Source organism: Oryzias latipes, chromosome 14 (assembly GCF_053564925.1).
Source record: "Oryzias latipes strain Hd-rR chromosome 14, Olatipes_Hd-rR_3.1".
Taxonomy (NCBI): domain Eukaryota; kingdom Metazoa; phylum Chordata; class Actinopteri; order Beloniformes; family Adrianichthyidae; genus Oryzias; species Oryzias latipes.
The window spans coordinates 24,449,705-24,468,784 of NC_136250.1; the positions used below are offsets into that span (position 1 = coordinate 24,449,705).

Genomic DNA, 19,080 nt, shown 5'->3' on the forward strand with positions numbered 1-19,080 from the left:
TGCATTACAGCAACCAGAGTGAAAGTGTGGAATGAAATACATTCAGAACTAAAACAATGTCCAAACATTAGTCAGTTTAAAAATAAATACAAAGAAAGGATTTTCAATCGTTACATCAAATCCCGCAATAGATAATAGACACTTTTGCTGTTGACGTCTGTGCCCCATGATGATTGTACTGAATGCCTGAGTATTTATTATGATTTGACAATGACATGCTGGCGAGTAATAAATCCTCATACTGATAATGATAGTGATATATTGTGTGGTGATTGTTTTTTGTTGTCAAAGTTGAATCAGTATAATGAAGTAGGCTTAAATAAGCTACAGCTTCTGCCCATCTCCTTTTCAAACATGTTTAGCGTTCTTAACTTCTGTCAACAGAGAGACTCTTGAATGACTGAATTAATATTGTTAACAGTGAGTTTATACATTTATCTATTGTAGTTTTTCTAATTGGTTTGGAATGACTAAACTAAAATAGAATAATATGTTTGGGTCTGCTGTGGACAGACAGTTAGCAGCTGTGCTAAGCTAGTAAAATATATTGATACTGAGAAAGAGAAAGGTCTCACCTTCAGCTTCCTCCTGGCGTTGAACTTTTTCAGGCATTCAACTGTTTCTTGTCTGTGCATACAGGATGCAACTGTGGAGCGGTGCTGTGAGAAAGAGCACAGGTCATCACCAACCTGATAAGCCTCTTGAGAAGATGACGAAGAAGGTAGTGGGTCTCACAGAGATCCAGGGGTGCTTGAGTGCCTCGGCTGCTGTGATCCTTTTGGCCGGATTGATGGTCAGCATCTTATTGATGAGGTCCTTGGCTTCAGGGGTGACCGTGTCCCACTCGGGGGAAGGAAACTGTCATCCAGGAGGGGGCAGTCCGAGAGGCAAGATGAGAAGAAAAGAGAAAACAGATAAAAGTTGGTGACATGACATTTAGTATTCTTACTACCTATGTAGAACCATCAGGGTCTTCCAGAGACGCAAGTAAGTCACTAATCGGAGATTCTCTGTTCTTAACATTCAAGTATCAAGTCAGTGTGAAGAGAATTAGGAGAATCAAGTCCTTTGTTCTTGGTCATGGTCTCAAAAATGTATTGACTGACTCTAATTTTCACACTGGAAAGTCATAAATCCTGTTTTATTCTAAAATCAACAAGGATTGAAACATTTGCAACAAGGTCAAAATGACCTATGCTAATGAAATTCTTACTTCTGCTGTTTACTTTTAAGGGGTCAGGAGGTCATGTGTTTTCCTAAGTGCTTTACATAACACCACTGTAGAAAAAAAGATGACCTTACATCAATAGCTTGTGTATGAAATAAAAGAATTTTAGTCTAAACAAAGTGTTTAAAAATAATGGAAATAGTGCCTGAAATGTCAAATTTAATGACATTTCAAAATACTGAGCCTCATTTTATTCATTTAGTTTTGAGGGCGTTGAATGAAAATGTCAGTTTAGGATAGCTTTTCAAGTCTAAGCAGTCTTATCTTCATTATTCCTCTTGTGTGTCGAGATCTGACAGGGACAGTTTGCTTACTAAAACTCACATTTTTTTATTCCTAGAGCACAATCGCCAGGTGGTTTCACCAGAGCAAAACTATTTACATGAATTTCAATATGAAGCGTGTCATTGAGTCTGTGCTTTCACCAAAGAAGTCTCACATGTCCCAGGAATGGGTGGACCAAAGTTTCTAGTATCATTTTATTATTTTTTAGGAATTTTTGGTTCTCTAATTTCTACATTTTCAGTCATTTTTGAGCATGTTTTTAGGAACTTCCCATGTTTTTCCTTTTTCATTTTGTTACACATACCACAGTTGAAAACAAAAGAAAACCACTAATTTATTACGTGTTGCCGTGTTTTGATCTATTTTTTTACGACAAGTACTTTTTTTGGGGTATATTATATCGGGTAAAAATTATGCGACAAAAGGGATGGTGTAACTGTTTATAGTGAAAGTTTTCTAGGGTTAAGGTTTGTGTCTGTCACATTGTGTTTAGGAGAGAAGTGAAACCAGTCATGGTAGCTGAAGCTGACATTGATTAAATCCTAACATTGTTGAGTCCTAAGTCATAAAAACTAAGTCAAAGTCAAGTCATTCAAAACTGTTGGTCAACGAGTCTCAAGTCCTCAAGTTTTTAAACTGAGTCAAGTCATATGACTCGGGTTCCCCAGCTCTGTTGTCTGCCTTTTGTCGCCATGACCAAGTAGTCATGTGACTTACATCGTAGGCTCCAGCTTTGATCTGCTGGTAAAGACGATGCTGATCTTCATCCCAGAATGGAGGATAGCCGACCAATAGGATGTAGAGAATCACACCTGAGAATCAAAGAGAAAAAAAACAAGAGTCCAACGAGGACAAATCAAATCAAATCAGATACAAGGGGTGAAATCTGACCGCAGGCCCAGAGGTCAACCGCCTTTCCATAGGGATCTTTTCTCAGGACCTCCGGAGACAAGTAACCAGGAGTCCCCGCAAAGCCTGCAGAGCACAGAGATATACTTCAAACCAGCTGCCAAAAAACAAACAGACAACATGACTAAAGAAAAAACAGAACATGTTCTGCACTCCTAGAAACAAGTAGTTGTTGCTATGGCAACTGAATGGTTGCTAAGGTGTTACCAGATGGCAGAGGAATGGAAAAAGCACAAAATGAGCATTGTGTGTCAATATTATATATAAAAAAGTTAGGCAAAATTTTATGTTTAGGTGATGCAACAGACATTTAAGCACAATGACGTAAAAATAAAAATAATCAGAAATTTCTTAGGATGAAATGTGACAACGTGGCAGAGACCCAAAGAGACTACACAACCCTCTGAAGAACAGAAGTTTGTTTTTGCCTAGCTGTTGGACAAGACAAGTTTAAAAAAAAAAAAAGAAGTTTGTTTTTCCATTTGTGGCTTTGCAAACAAACGTCTTTCTACCCAGAGCATCTCATTCTCCATGTGAATTTCAGGGCAGAACTTCTGTTTTAAATGCCTTTATTGTTCAGCTCATCTCTATTAAGCATGAACAGCACTCCAATTTTTGGCTTTAGGAGAATTCCTGTTTAAACGGTCTTACCAAACCAGGCCTGTTGGTCCCCCTCCACTTCAATGGCGAGGCCGAAGTCAGCCAGCTTCACCGCCGCTCCTTTTGATTTTGACGCCAACAGCAGATTCTCTGGCTGGAAATGCAGAACAACACTCAATGCTGTCCCCTTATTCAGAAAAGATGATGCCAACGATACCCATTTACACGAGACAAACAGGATCTGTACCCATTGATTAACACAAAACATGTAAACAATGCTTACTGTACCCATTTACATGAGACATACCATCAGTGCTAACTGTGCACACTGATAAACGCCATTAACCCTTAGAATGAGACAACCGGTGACATGAAACATGCTGATGATGTGTACTGTTCTCATTACCAAAAGTCATGTTTACATGACTAACCGTGTTCACTGACTAATACATGGCATTAATACAAAAATGGGCCCATTTGTTCACATGAAACAAGCTAACAAGACAGCTGTGCCACAGACATTTGATACATACATTTCCATCAAATCTCAAAAGCACTTTTGGCAGGAAAAGTACATTTTTAAACTTCATGGTGAGAATAATTCCTCTTTTGCCATAATTATTTTATCACTACTTGGTGCGTTAAAAGAACGTGAAAATTTGTTGATAATGAATTAATTATATTACAGTTAAAATACAGATTATTTTAAAAAAATACAGTTATTTAAAATGTCTGTATTAAATTTTGGTTAATAAGGAGGGTTTTTTCTTGAACACCTGTCCAGTATTTTTGCTTCTTAGACTAATGTGAGCAAAACGATTTGTCTCCTCCAACAAATGAAACGGCAAATTTCCTTTGTGTGGATCTAATCAACGGGTTTAAAAACGACATCTTAATTCCTAATAAGTTGAATTTTAAATAATTATTTGAAGTGATATTACAAGGCATACCATCAAAAGTAACTTTGCTAACATGAGACATTTAGTTCCTATATTAATAAGACATTGATAACTGAACAATAGATGCTAAAAATCCTAAAATTACCTCACACAGTTCTTAAATGTTTCAGTCCTTGAAAGAACAAAACAATATAAATGTATTCTATTTAGGTTTTGAACCTCATTGCCACTGATTTCACAGATCTAAGAATTAACACTGCTTTGACACTGAAGCTTTAATGAGCTCAGCGGAACACCACTGCAAGCGGATACCTTCAAGTCTCGGTGAACCACGCCCATCTGATGACAGTGAAGCACCGCCTCCAAAATCTGTTGAATGCAGTGGCTGCAGAGACAAAGGACAGAGGTCATGCAATGATGTCAATGCACAGATGATAAGGGTGAAAGAGAACAAAGTGTGCTGATGAAGATGACATGATCATACCTGGCATCAGCTTCACTGTAGTATTCCCTCGCGACAATGTCTTCAAACAGTTCTCCACCTGTGACCCTGAGACACACACAGGTCACATCAACACCAACCCCTAGCTGAAAACTTTTAGTCAACTGAGGTCTCATTGAAAATGTAGCTTCTGATTCAGAAACACCACAGCATGCATCCACAGCAACAAGTTACAGCTCATTCAGGAACAGAGAAAGTGAGGAAAAAGTCAGAGGAGACATGAAAGAGGAAAAGTTACAGAAGATCTAAGGTAATCTTCTGTAACTGTAATCTTCTGCCCCCTTCATGTGGGCACCCCTGAGGTTTCTTCGTTTTTTCCGGAATCCGGTTTTTTTGGGAGTTTTTCCTTACCGCGAAGGGGGGTCTAAGGGCAGGGATGCCAGTATAGCTTAGTCAGTTTGTTAGTTCATTTTAGTATTTTTCTATTGAACTCTTTGTATTCGTGATCCTTTTGATTTCATATTTTACTTCGAAGCCCATCGAGACGACTGTTGTTGTGATTTTGGGCTATACAAATAAAATTGAATTGAATTGAATAAACATGACTGCAGAGTTCACTGCATCAAAGAATCAGAAGAACACAAAAAAACTCACAGGTCAAAGATCAGATAATGATGGGCCTCCTCTGAAATGCTGTCATGAAGACGAACTGAAAGACAGAGAGGACCATCACAATGAAAGCAAATCACAAAACTCTGTCGTTCACAACACAACTGCTGACTAAGCACTTTTAGGAAAGATTCAGAAACCCCAGTTCTGCTGAAGTCACGGATGAAGAAGAGGAGGTCCCTGACCATAAAAACCGCATAAACACAGAAGACAAAAATAAGCTTGTTTGTCTTCTGTGTTTATGCGGGTGGTGACGTGTTTGGGTTGACCCATGCGAGTCCTGCAGGTCTTTGGGTTATCTGGGCCTGTAGAGGGTTGTAGAAAAGAGCGGCTGTGTGCGTGTCTTGTAGTTCCCTTGTGGCTCATATCGTTACCTTAACGGATGTCATGAAGATGGAATGTACCATTATTGTGCGTGTGGTAAGTATATTGTGACGTAAGAATAATGTAAGTTCCACGTATAGGGCGTACAAGTGATGCTGTCGTACAGTGTCCTTTATGCAAATTCTAATCATTAGCAAGGTGCGAGTACTGGGTCCTTATTGAAGGCACACAAATGCTGCACGCACAGAAGTGCCTGTAGGATGCCCACACAAGCTATTCTCTGTCTAATTTTTCAATTTCAAACAACCAGGCAACCTGACGCTCGCAACATGCCCGTGTGATAAAATGTGCATGAACATTTTTCCCTTTGGGCTCTATGGATCGAGTCCAATGTTAAAATTTCATACAACTAAGTGCCCCGTACAAGTTTGCTCCTTTTTCAACCACAGACGGGTATGTACCCGTAGGGGCGGTTGTGGCTAAGGCTTTAGCTGCATGTCCTTCAACCTCTGTCTGTCCTGGTGGTTTCAGGCAATGACGTGAGGGACATCAGTAATCTAGGGAAAGTCTGGTCTTCTCATGTCAGACAGCATCCATTCTGCTTTACCTTTGGTAACCTTCCAGTACTTTGACTAACTAGGGTGAAGAGCAGGAAGTAGAGTTGTAGTTCTCCCGCCCTCCCCTGTTGAAACAGTGCCTGCCCCCAATTCAGAGAGAACTATTGTGTTTGCTGTTCTGCGTCTCAGTCCTTATCCTGAGTTTCTGTGTGAATTATCTGGTTTTATTTGATTTATCGAATTGTGCATGAAACACAGAAAATCCCGGGAGTTTCATATTTTTTATGCTCATGTGAAGTGTGCTCTTAGTGATTGTAGAATAAACATAGAGCTACTTCCATTTTAGATTTTCTCATGTAGAGCACAGATCTGCATATGTACTTCAGAACACTCGTCATCTCGTTGTAACTTATGGTAGGAAAACGATACCAACTCAAGCCCGGAGTGATGAGACGAGCACAAGCATTCATGCAGAGCTTCGACTGCAGTCACAGCTGCGAGCTCTCCCTGATGTTCCACTGAAGGCATCCTGCATACATTACATAAGAGAAGGAAGCCAGGAAGAGGAGCTGCTGCCCACACACACGCACATGCACATGCACATGCACATGCACGTACACACACATTTATTCCCTCTGTAGTTCTGTGTAGGAGAGTTTCAAGAGAAAACCCTGATTATTTCATTTTGAGTGCTTTCACACAGGTGTGTGTGTGTGTGTGTGGGGGGGGGTGATGCCTTCACTTATGGGTACTGTTGCCTAGCAACATCACACATGCACACTCACAGCGTTGGCTAAGACTGGGTTTTAGTGTGTTATCTGTGAAGCACTGACAGCCCACACAGGGCTCTGATTGGACGCTCAGCTCAGCTGCCGTCTCCTAATTTGCCCGCCGGGATCACATGCTATGGAGTTTGAACATCTTACTGTTACCGGTACTCCTCTAATGTTTCTACATGACTTTATGGAGATAATCAAAGCTCTGCAGCGTAGCTATATCAGTGTGTCCAGCTTCAAAGTACGGCTCTTTTGATAACTGTGATTGTTCTGGTTCTGTCCCAGGCAAGGGGCATCGGTCCGCCTTGCAGAGTCAAGGAAAGTACTGCTGTGAATATGCGCTGCAATTTCGGAGCCCGTGGAAGGATGAAATACCGCCCCTACTGTATCTGCATACGAGTACCTGGGTACTGACGACAAAACGAGTTTGAGTGGAGCCAGGGACAAAAAGCGAGCAACCCCCCATGGCGTTTTGAGTAGGTCCCAAGTCGTGGGCACAGGACAATGTCCCCCAGGCGTGTGGGAGTGCTCTTATTGTGAAATGTCCTCAAGAAACCTCTGTTTAGATTTTTCTGAAGGTTTTTCATGCTGTCAGTCTTAAAATTGGGGGCTCTGAAGCTGTGGACAGACATCCAAGGGAGTCACATTGACTGCTCCTTCTTCAGCAGAAGCAGTTGATGAAGATATGGAGGTCATTGGTTCCTCTGAGAAGAACCGGGACCTGGTAGAGCTTTGATCCATATGACGAAAAGCCTCCCATGAGGGGATGGACCGAAAAGCAGAAACCCATGCAGCAGACCCCATAAAATGTCCCATCCATTTTCATTCATGGAAAGAGTGTCAACACTTCAAGTGTTCTGATCCTTCAGTTCTGAGAGTTTCACAGTGTTGGTAGAACTCTGCTTTGATAAAAAAAAAAAACTTCAGTGTGACTGACAATGTAATGACATACTCAGAGTCCTGAAGATATGTTCTTCCTTGTCCAAGAGGGAAAGCTTAAGGAGGAGTTGCAGACACCTTTGCGTTGGCCTTTGGTTTCAACCTCTAAGGTCTTTGTCCATGGTTTTCCTGAGCTGTCCATCTGAATTCCACTGATTGGAGCCAATTGATGAAAATCTGGTGATCTTCATCCAGCTGATCCACCACAAATGATTAGCAGTCAATTAGGACATATCAGTATGAAAGGCTGAGGACCCGTGGCAGAGGGCGCATGGTTGCCTGATTCCCTCGTTTTGTGCTGACTTGAATAGCTCCTTTTCTAAGCCACTTGCAGATAATTGTAAGCAGTTTTGTGTATAAACCTGTCTTTGGTACATCCTTTGATCCCAGTGCCTTTGTTCCTGGTTGTTATGGGGTTTTAATTATATCCTGCTTCAAGCTAACGGTTCAACATAGAGGAAAACAAAGCAATCATGAAAGCATTAGTCATTCTAAATTTGTAGATCCAGCTGGGTCACTATTAATACTTTGAGTAGAAATAGTCCAGATATAAACCATATTTTACTTTAATTTTTGTATTTTATTTATTATTTTACCTTTTTTCCGATATTTTATTAGTTTATACAAATTATTAACAGTAAATATTGCTTAGAAAATAACTTAAAGTGATAAAAGCCTTGTCTTAATCTCCTTTTGGTCATGTTGGGGAAAATGTAAGAAATATACACAGCAACAGTTCTTGCCGCTGCACTAAAGTAACAACACATTAATCAGGATGGTATTACCGTATTTTTTAAGTTGTAAATTGTAAAGTAAGTTGTAAATTTTCTCCAAAATGTACGCTAAGTTTCTGTGGAAACAAAGCGAGGTGGCCCAAGTTGGAAGACCGACTGGAGCGATGGAATAACGATCAGAGAACAGCTGGGAGAAGCGTCTCTACAGTCACCACTCAACTGAAGGCAGTAACGCTTGCAGAGGAAATGAAAATTGAACATTTTCATGGTGGTCCGTTTTGGTGCTTTCGTTTAATGTAACGCTGCCATCTTTCCATCTGGGCAAGGACTACAGGGGCGCAGCAACTTCCAGTGGATTACTACGAAAAGCTGTCCATCTTCCGCTCCTACTGCAGTGAAAAAGTTTGCCAACAAACACATCCAGGCCAGCCACATCACCAACATGGACGAGGTACTTTTGACATCACTGTCGAATGGCAGACACCGTTTTACTAAGACTGGGAGGCAGCACCGGGCGAATTTAGCCAGTTTGTGAATGGATAGTAGAAGCTTGGGCTAACAAGTCTGCTTGCTCTGTTCTTCATGAGGCGCCGCACAGCAACAAGACGGACTCTGACAATGGTAAGAGGGAACCTGGCGTGTTTGATAGAAATTTAGCCCAGCTGTTCATTTCAGATACAGAAGATGAGGACTTTTTTGAGGACGATTTTTGGATGCTGTTTGAAGACTGAAAAAATAAAAAAATAAATCACAACCAACTCAGTTTTGCTCCTGCTGCCTTTTTTTAAAACACACTCGCATGCATGTTTTACCTGTATGTTTTAACATGCCCGCGCCCTAACACCCGGTGCACCTTTTGTATATGTCAAAAACCACAAAATCCCCCATTGCTGAGACCACGCCCTATAACCCAGTGCACCCTATGGTCGTGAAAATATGGTAACCCTTTAAAAACCACAACATTAAAGCATTGACAGAAAAGTCACATTTTTTAAAACTCTGAAATGAAATTCACAAAACTATTTTACAATATCATGTCTTATAGTTAGTATCAATGATGATACATTGGATGACTTTGTAAGTTTTTGTTTACAACACTGTATTATAAGTAATTAATTATTAACATTTTTTATTCTTTTAATGCAGCAGTCTGTCAAAATAATTATTAACAATGATAAGTTTGGAAAAGTCGCTAAACTTTTCCAACTTTTGAGATTTCACAGAAACAGCCATTTTGAAATAAGCAGGAAAAGCCCTTTTACTGCCCCTAGTGGAATGATGATGAACCGCAGGGGCGAAGGGCGTTTTACAGAAAGTTTGGATCATGCTGAAGACATAAGGGTCACAAAAATGCAAGGATTGAATACGAGTGACTTTAAAGAGTAAAATACATGAAAATGGTGTTTCAGATATTTTTTTGGATTCTCTTTTTTTTTCTTAAGATATATTTTTTCTTTGGCTATGGGGAGTAATTTTTTGGGGGCTATTTCTTCCAAGATGAAAAAAATATATATGTTTTTACCTCTTTCTGTGCCACTGAGTGTATGGGTGTTTTTGGTTATGGGTGTGTGTGTGTGTGTGTGTGTGTGTGGGTGTGTGTGTTTGTAGGAGAGATATCTGGTTTAACTAAAAAGTTAAAGATTTAATGTTCTTTATCTTCCTGACATTTGGCACTGAGCAAATAAAAAAAATTCTATCAGGTAAATAGCCTGTTTTTTCTTAAAACTTGCTGTGTAAGCATTTACTCTCACTGTCAGGTCCAAAGCCAAAACAACTGTTTCAGGCTTTAAAAGAAATGATGAACAACAATGCAGGGCTTTTTACAGTGACCTCTGTGAACAGATTTTCTGTTCTTTCATAAACTGCTGTGCCAGAATCTGTCATTCAACAATAACTACCCAGAACGATTTAGGATGGATAAGTAACATAAGTGTTCTGTTGCTTCAGACTCAGTGAGGGTTCAGGGGAGCCAATGGGCAGAGTTAAATATGGGCAGATCTGTAGTGACTACATTTTTCTAAGGATTCATTTGCACTTTTGACAGACGCACCAAAGGCTCAGATCTGTTTGTGTGAAGTAAACCTAGAAACTAATTTGATGAAATTAGTCCAACAATAGACTGTGCAAAGTTTACAAATGAAAGCTGGTAGAAATCAGGTGTATCACAGTAGAGGAAAGCCTAAACTGTATCATGCAGAGTGCCGGAGCCGTCTATCATTGTGTCTTTGTAGCAGCTTGATCTAAAAAGTCTGACTCCATCAAAAAAGCAGATTATTTCTGCAGCGATAGTTGTGGAAGAAACCGTGATTGACAGGCAAGCAAGCAACTCTCTTACAACGTTAAACAAAAGTCTGTTAGTGATATGTTCATTAACTTCAAAGGATGCAGTGAGGCAAAAATTGTGATTGTAAGTTTACTTTACAATTAACGGTACGAAGCCCATTGAGACGACTGTTGAATTTGAGCTATACACACTAAATTCAATTGAATTGAAAAATATTTAGTAAGTTACCACAAGTTCTCCCAGTTAAAAAGATGAGAGGGGCCTGTAATTTTCATCACAGGTAAACCTCAACTATGAGAGACAAAATGGCTACAAACCAGCCAGATTTCTGGCTCTCACAGACCTGTAACTTCTTCTGTAAGAGGATCCTCTGTCCTCCACTCATTACCTGTATTAATGGCACCTGTTTGAACTGGTTATGTATAGAAAAGACACCTGTCCACAACATTCCAAACTCTACTTTGGTCAAGACCAAAGAGCTGTCTAAAGACACCAGAAACCAAGTTGTAGACATGCACCAGGCTGGGAAGACTGAATCTGCAATAGTTAAGCAGCTTGGTGTGAAGAAATCAATTGTAGGAGCATTTATTAGGAAATGGAAGACGCACAAGACCACTGATGATCTCCCTCCATCTGGGGCTCCCCACAAGATCTCACCCCGTGGGGTCAAAATGATCACAAGAAGAGTGAGCAAAAATCCCAAAACCACACGGGGGACCTAGTGTTAAGTGTAAAGTATTGAGTTTAACTTTTGTTATTCAGCAAATACTTATTTTCCACCATAATTTAGAAAGAAATTCATTAAAAATCAGACAGGGATTTTCTGGATTTTTTTCTCATTTTGTCTCTCATAATTGAGGTATACCTATGATGAAAACTACAGGCCTCTCATCCTTTTTAACTGGAAGAACTTTCACAATTGGTGGCTGACTAAATACTTTTTTTTGCCCCACTGTAAAATGAAGCAGACAAGTCAGTTTGGCTTAAGACTTGATGAAATGATGAACGGTGATGAAGAGGCCCAGCTCCCGGCTTTTTTGTTACAAAGATGAGTCAGACATCACAGTGACACAAAGGCTCATGGGATGCACAGAACTGAAAAGGTAGGGAATTACTTTAGTGAGTTGGGGGGGTGGGATCTTTGGATGGATATGACCATCCATGAAGCCTAATTCAACAGAGCTCATCTGAGGGTTGTTGGTATTTCTTCTTTTCATAACAGGAAATCCAATCCACCAATCAGCACCTGGTAAGAGGCATTAGGAAGATCCAAAAGTCCCGATGGATCAGTGATTATTGCTGTTCATTTCCTCCACTGCTTTCATCAGCAATGAGCACTGAATCACAGCAGCTCCCCATGCTGGAGGTTATTTTCCGTTACTGTCTTCCTTAAAGGCAGCGTCAACAAACCGACACACTCACACGACACAGCCAGTATCACGACCCTGCTCTTAAACTGTCACAGTGGTCAGGTTTCTGCTGCTGTCGTTACAAACATCACTACTTTCCTCATAAAAGAGGTCATATCCTGTTGCATCCAGTCTAATCTTCATCATGGGTAACTTTGCAGGAGTTCATTCATCGTGGTCATTTAAACCAATCAATTGAGCTCCTCTCAACAGAAAACTGGTGTCATCTACATGCATGGATACACAGAAACAGCAAAAGCAAAGTTGTGAAGTCTTCTGCAGCTTTAGATGAAACTTATTTGTGAAAACATTGTAACACCACAAATACTTTCTTTTCATGTGTATTTTTCTGAAGTTTAGCTCGGACATGCAGGGCAAAATCAGTAGATGACACTGCAGTGAAGCAGGTGGACGATGCTGAAGACACAACAACATAGACATAGTGGAGAAGATCTTTGAAATCTCAGAAAAAAGGAAGCAGGTGGAGGAGGATTTACATCAAGTAGGGCAGAAGTGGAGTGTACCGTCAACTCCTTTAAGTAGGGAGGCAGAGAATGAAATGTCCCACTAACCCGCTGAAACAGGTGGCTACAAAGAAGGATTCAGATGACTGCCGCAAAATATGAACTCAGAAGTGGACCGTCCCATTCTCTTCAAACAGAGGAGCCAAAGAGAAACATCCTAGTTACCCGTAAAAAGGCCGGCAAGCAGAACAATGTCCTTGTGACCTCCTTTCAAACAGGTGGGCAGAATAAATTCATGTAAATGGCCTGTCCAACACTGGCAGGCCGAAAAATAGCATCACATTGTTCTGCTGAAAAACAGTTGGGACGAAGAGGAGTGTCTCAGCAACATTCTCAAAGCAGGTAAGAAGAACCATTCCAGTGACTTGACCAACATGGGTAGGCTGAAGCAAGCATCACGATGAGTTTTGCAAAAATTAAGTGGGCAGTGGTGACATCTTTAAAAGAGGCAACCAGAAATGGAGCATCAGATGAGCTGACAATGAGCATTCAGGGGATCTGCCCTTAACAGGGGGGCAGAAGGAGCTTCTTGGTTAGGTATTGTACATAAAATCAGTTAATGAAATGAGACATGTCTGTTAAAAATAGATTCTGCCTAGTCTGATTATTTATGGTAGAAAAGGCCTCAACAAAATTTAAAAACAGAAATGAAATGAGTTTTAATACCCTCACAAAATCTTTTTGGGTGCGCATTCAAACAATCAAATTTCAGTGCAAACACACAACCATACGTTTTTTGCCTGGTAACACAAACATAAGTAAACACACAAATGTACCAACATATCTCATCTATTTCGTGCATCAGTAACGCCTTCCTGCACGTGTATGTAGAAAATGTGAGCAAGTGTGTGTGTTTTATAAACTAAACAATGGTGCTACTGAATTGAAAAGGGGAGGTTGGGAGTCGCTTTGTACTGCACCAAGCCCCGAGCAATCGCCAAAACATTCCGAGTGGCCCGAAACGTCTATCTCCAGGAGACCCAGATGCCAGCCGCAGTCTCACATGGGGGAATGCTACAAGTGTCCCAACCTCTTGGGAGTGAAGGGACTCATGAATGAGTAGAGCAGGAGTTCCAGCCTGAAAAGATACCAGGAGCCTCACCAGTTTGAGGCTGTGCTAACAAAACCCCAGGAGCATCAGAGAGGGCCACTGTTCACCAAGAGTCCGAGTACACCACCAAGCTCCAGAGGTGGACCAGGACCACCCTGCGGATGTCTGGATGGCACTCTGAGCAGCCAAGTCACCAGCCCCATGAGAAGTCTGAGTCAGAGCAAGCAGGAGAACCAAGGCATAAACCAGAGGTAGGACACGGGTCAGAGGCCCTGGACTAGGGTAAAGAATCCCAAAACAAAACCGCCCAGATTCTAGACACCAAAGGTGGAAAATACATTGTAGAAGAACGAGCAGAACCAAAACCACACTCTCAGGAATGTGGGCCCCTCTGCTCAGATGTTGCATGAGCCCTGGATTCTGTCATTAGTACAAATGCAGATTCCAGAGATATCCTAACTACATTAGCAGGGGCTCACTGAAACCACCAGGGCACCGCCGGTCTTGCCCTGAGGTGATGTGGCAGAACATGATTATGCCCAAATCAGGTATCCCTGCGTGTTTCTGTGCCATCTTCATCTCCTGCATATTTGAACATTTCTACACACATTTATGAGGGAACTTTAATCTCCTGACCGCTCTGTAGAATTCCTAATGATGACGCTGGTCCAGAGCATCAACAACCTGAAAAAAACATCTGGCAGAACATGAGCTTCATGCAGGTTCACATACAGTAAATCCATTAAAATATCAGGATTGCGTCAGTGCGTCAGATTGATTCAATTTCTTACCAATGTTTGGGTGTTTCAGAAGTCGACAGATTCGGGCCTCCCGGTCCAACTTCTGATGATCTGACAACACATAAAAAAAGAACCTTTACTGATCAGTCTCACCAATCAGGTGCTGGTACCTCTACGTGATCCAGTCCACCTGCTTTCAGAACATGTCAGCAGAGATGCTGTGAGGCAGGGGTCCCCAAATCCAGGCCTTGAGGGCCGGTGGCCTGCTGGTTTTCCAGAAACTCTGCATTATTTGCTGCTGATTACCTGGATCAGATGTGTTTAGCCAATAAGGAGCTTCAATGGCAGGTTGGTTGAAAACATGTGGGCCTGGATTTGGGGACCCCTGCTGTGAGGAGAACAGTCTTTCAGCTCAGGAGATCCATCTGCAGGAGTTGGTGGGACTTTTGCTTCAGCTGAAACCTGATCTGGATCTGTGACTCAGATCGGTCACCATAGCCAGACCGTCTCACTGAGCAGGGGCGCTCAGAAACACAGAAAAACATACAAACACACCACAGTCAAACATACCAACACACTCATGAAAACTCACACACATAAACACCCACACAAACGCACTTGCACAGACATGTGACAAAAAAATGCATCAACATTCGCTCATAAACGCATGAACACACAGATGAATACAGATGTGCACACTCATACATACGCATAAACACTCATGTATAAATACACACAAGTATGAATACACACAAAGACATGCACACTCATGAACACACGCAGATACTCTAAATCTCTCTCTCACACACATTCTTTGTAAACTTTGCAGTTTGTTGCTCGGCAACCAAAGAAAATCTGAAAACCAGAATAGTGATGTGACAAAAATTCACAGAGAAAGATTTACAGCTTCTCTATTCCTCTCTCTCAGTTTCCTCTCCATGTCCGAATGCGTGGGAGGGGTGTGTATGTGAGTCTCTGTGTGTATTTTGGCTGGGGGTGGTGAAGGGTGGAGGGGTTTAGTCAGGTTTATAGCAAACAAGGTTCCGGCACCTTTTCCAGAACATCCTGAAACTTTCAGCTGCACTGAGTTTTTTCTTTGGGTGAAAATATTAAAGATTTCCATTCCTGTTAGGCTTGTTAAGTCTCCTTGCCATTGAATAAATTATACAGGTATTTATATCTATAGATTTTTAAAGACACACTCTGAGGAAAAATGTGTTTTTGGTGGTTTTAAAATTTTCTTCTGGCATTTTTCTCATGATTTGAAATTTGAAAAATTATTAGCTTAGAGTAGCATTTCTGAATATATCTTTATTCAACTCGCTGTGATTCAAGAGCAGAAGAAAAAAATCATGTTTGTGACAGAAAAGTTCCCTCCTCCAAGCTCTCAGCATCGGGGAGGGAAAAGGGGGTCGTGGTTGCTCTGTGCCAATAGTCCCACCCAGAACTCAAAGGTAAATGGTGTATACTTATATAGCGCTTTTCTACCTACAAAGCCCAAGGCGCTTTACAGTCACATTCACCCAGTCACACACACATTCACACACTGGCGCCAACCTCCCACCAGTGTCTTGCCCAAGGACACCTTGACTCATGGGCGTGCAAGGTGGGAATTGAACCTGCAATCTTATGATTGTGGGTTGGCTGCCCTACCGCTTCACCAGGGGTGACACCTTAAGACAAATTTCTAGTGAACTACTGTCCCTCTGCAGAAACTCCTAGAAAACAGTTTTTTTTGTTTTGCTAAATACGGCACAATCATAATTAAAAAACCACTGGGAGCGCTTTGATAAAAGACCAAAAGATGATGGGAGTGGGTCTGGTTTAATGTTAAATTCGGTACTGTTTCAATATAGAGAAATTAGAAGGAAACTACCCCCAACATTTCAATGGTTTCTGCAGCACGGCTGTGATCAGATGGCAGCAGTTAAGTGGCTAGCTTTCAGTTTACTGTCGGACTGTTTTGTGTTTAGTGAAGGTTATCGGTTGTGTCTGAGATCCTCAGTAACTCAGTGTTGCTGTTTCATGTTCCTGAGCTCAGAAATCCCAGCAGGACACAAATAGGTTCATCCCAAAGTCTTCAGTGGTAGCGTGCTACGTCAGCTCCAGCTACAGAAAGAGCAAGGGGCTACAGTGCAGTTTTGGATGTAGTATTTGGGAGCATTAAACACAAATCTCAGTTCAATGTGGAAATAAAAACCAGGTGTGTGATGATACAACATGTTGTCTGGTTATCACCTCTGGCAGACAACTTCTTGGTGTTGATGATCTTGGCGGCGTATTCCTGACCCGTCACAACCTTCACGCAACGGCGCACCACTGAAAAGGCTCCCCTGAAAACACAAAAGCAGGAACTATTCAGTACTCTGTTCTTACAACCTCTGCATCATGGTTTGCCAGAAGGTTTTCCAGCTGACAGCAGGCTCCAGCTGAACTTTACATCTCTCTTTTCCAACCATTTCAGCTCTGCAGACCACATACATGTTCCCCGCCATAGATGATCAAGAATCTGACTTTTTCTTTACAGTTTTTCTGATAGTAACAAGGTCATCGTCAGTGTTGCTGGGTCATAGGGTGGGGACAGGTTGATCTGCAACAGAGCAGGTGCATGATGGGAGGCAAGAGACAGCCAGACAGTCTCCAAAAGACACAAAGACATGGACCGGGAGGGGGCAACGGACAACTTTCAGAACAAAAGGAGCAACTGTGATAGGTGGCTTATGTTCTTCTACAGAGCGTGCTCATCACACTGAGTCATGCACATTTGAGGTTTGAGTCTGAAACCTCCTTAACCCAATCAATAAGCTGATCAGAAACCGCGACTGATAAAAAAAAATGAGAATGAGCTGCTGCTGAGGAGACGCTGCAGATTCCGTTTCTTCCGAAAGCTGCATTCTGCCACCCACCTTCACATTATGTAAGAGACCTGCCATTGTGTGTCTGTGTGTGGGTGGGTGTTGAGTGGGCCGGGGTCAGAGAGGTACTGCACTCCTCCATCCATCCATCCTGATCACCGATCACCTGCTGTCAATAACCTACAGACGGCAGTGAGCTCAGCAGAGTGTTCCGGAGGTCCGAGCCTCGGCAGGCAAAAGGACAAACTGCCAGGGGCAGAGCTCGAGGATGCTCACAGAGCCGTAGGAGTGTGGATGAAGGATGAAGAGTTTATGAGGAGCGTTGGTCCTCCACACAGGTGGAACTCTGAGCTGCAGAGGCGCACATTCACCACAAGAATGTACTGCAGAATCACAAGTTTTAAATGTGACAAAACAGACACACACCAATAAAGACAAGATAATCTTTGTACAAACGGATCACAGAAGCTGTCAGCATATCTGTTTCTTTATTGGTTATTTGTTCAAACCAAACATCCAAAAAGTCCACAAAAGCTTCATTTATGCCGAAACAAGCATGAAAATGTCACATCTTCAACTATAAACTTTGATGATGAAAAATTCTGTCTTCCAAAGCCATTTTCAGCCCATCACTATCAGGTTTATGGATCAATCCTACTCCAACTGAAACTGATGTCTGACGCAGTGCTCTGGAGCAAGGGAGGGAATGTGGAGGACCTCCAAAGCCATACTCACTTTCCCAGCTCCTCGTACAGTTGATACTCCTCAGTGAAGCGAGTGCAGATAACCGTTGCCATGGCGACCTGGCAGGGTGAGGGTCAAGGGGCTTCCTGTCTTCTTCCACTGAGAAGGATGATGGTGAAGAAGATAAGGACGAAGGCCAAGAGCTGTGTGCCAGTCAGAGAAAGGAAGGAGTTTGGCTCTGGAGAGGAAGGGGTGGAGGATAGGGGACGTGGAGAGATCAGTGAGAAAGAGTGTCGTTTCTCTGCTTCTGTGAGGCGATCTGCTGCTCTGAGTCTGAGATAGACGCTTTCAGAGGCTCAACCTGCCCGCCCACAGCCCACCCGACCAATCACAGCTCTCCACAGGCACGCACGCATGCACACACACACAGCACACACACACACACTTACATAAAGGCGTCACTATGGAAACTGTATCCTCAGAGAAACAAGGGGTACCACCAATTGCAATACTACAGCAGTACAACACTAAGTACAACAGAAGTATTACAGTTGCACAAAAGAATCCCCTAAATAGCACTTCTAGGGTAGCACTACAATAAGTAAAAAAGTACTACAAATAAACTGTGTTGGTCATAGAAGTTACACAGTACTGCAGCAGGTACAAAATGTACAACAGAATTATCAGGGCATTACCGCACAATGGGTTCAAAAAAGACACCAGAGCTAAATCAGGTACACAAGTACTACAAAACAAGCATTTTCTTAGTAACAAAAAAGTACTGTAAAGGGAACAGAGGAAAAACTACAATAGTCCCACAGCTGATATCTTAGAGTTATGAGGTCTTTCAGAGTTAGAACAAGACGTATTTCAGTTATTAAATATTTAAGGTACGTGAGAGATTTTTAACAGGTCAATTAGAACTGGTCAGAAGCACTCTGTAGTTTAAAGCAGTGGTCTCCAACCACCGGGCCGTGGACCGGTACCAGTCCGTGGATCAATTGGCAGAGAGGAATAATCAATTATGCCTGGTTCTTTTTTTTTTTTTTTAAGTTTCGACATTTTATTTTAAAAGATCTTTTATTTTGAAAACTAACCGGATTCCAGGACACGACGGAGAGACCAAGTCTCTCAGCTGGCACTGGAATGTCTAGGATGGATGGATATATTC

The 19,080-nt window shown here is 41.9% G+C and overlaps 1 protein-coding gene across 1 annotated transcript in view; it reads right to left on the reverse strand.

Moving 5' to 3' along the window:
- camk2a (calcium/calmodulin-dependent protein kinase II alpha) overlaps nt 1–18,238 on the reverse strand; it is a 36,128-nt gene extending 17,890 nt beyond the window's left edge. Inside the window, exons 1-11 of the mRNA XM_011483824.4 lie at nt 17,961–18,238; nt 16,609–16,703; nt 14,422–14,481; nt 5,018–5,072; nt 4,406–4,471; nt 4,234–4,306; nt 3,074–3,176; nt 2,405–2,488; nt 2,231–2,325; nt 736–858; nt 576–659 (exon numbers count right to left, since the gene is read on the reverse strand). Coding sequence (XP_011482126.1) covers nt 576–659; nt 736–858; nt 2,231–2,325; nt 2,405–2,488; nt 3,074–3,176; nt 4,234–4,306; nt 4,406–4,471; nt 5,018–5,072; nt 14,422–14,481; nt 16,609–16,703; nt 17,961–18,022 — 900 coding nt within the window. The 5' untranslated portion in view covers nt 18,023–18,238. The remainder of the gene's footprint in view (nt 1–575; nt 660–735; nt 859–2,230; nt 2,326–2,404; nt 2,489–3,073; nt 3,177–4,233; nt 4,307–4,405; nt 4,472–5,017; nt 5,073–14,421; nt 14,482–16,608; nt 16,704–17,960) is intronic.
- Nucleotides 18,239–19,080: the final 842 nt, after the last annotated feature.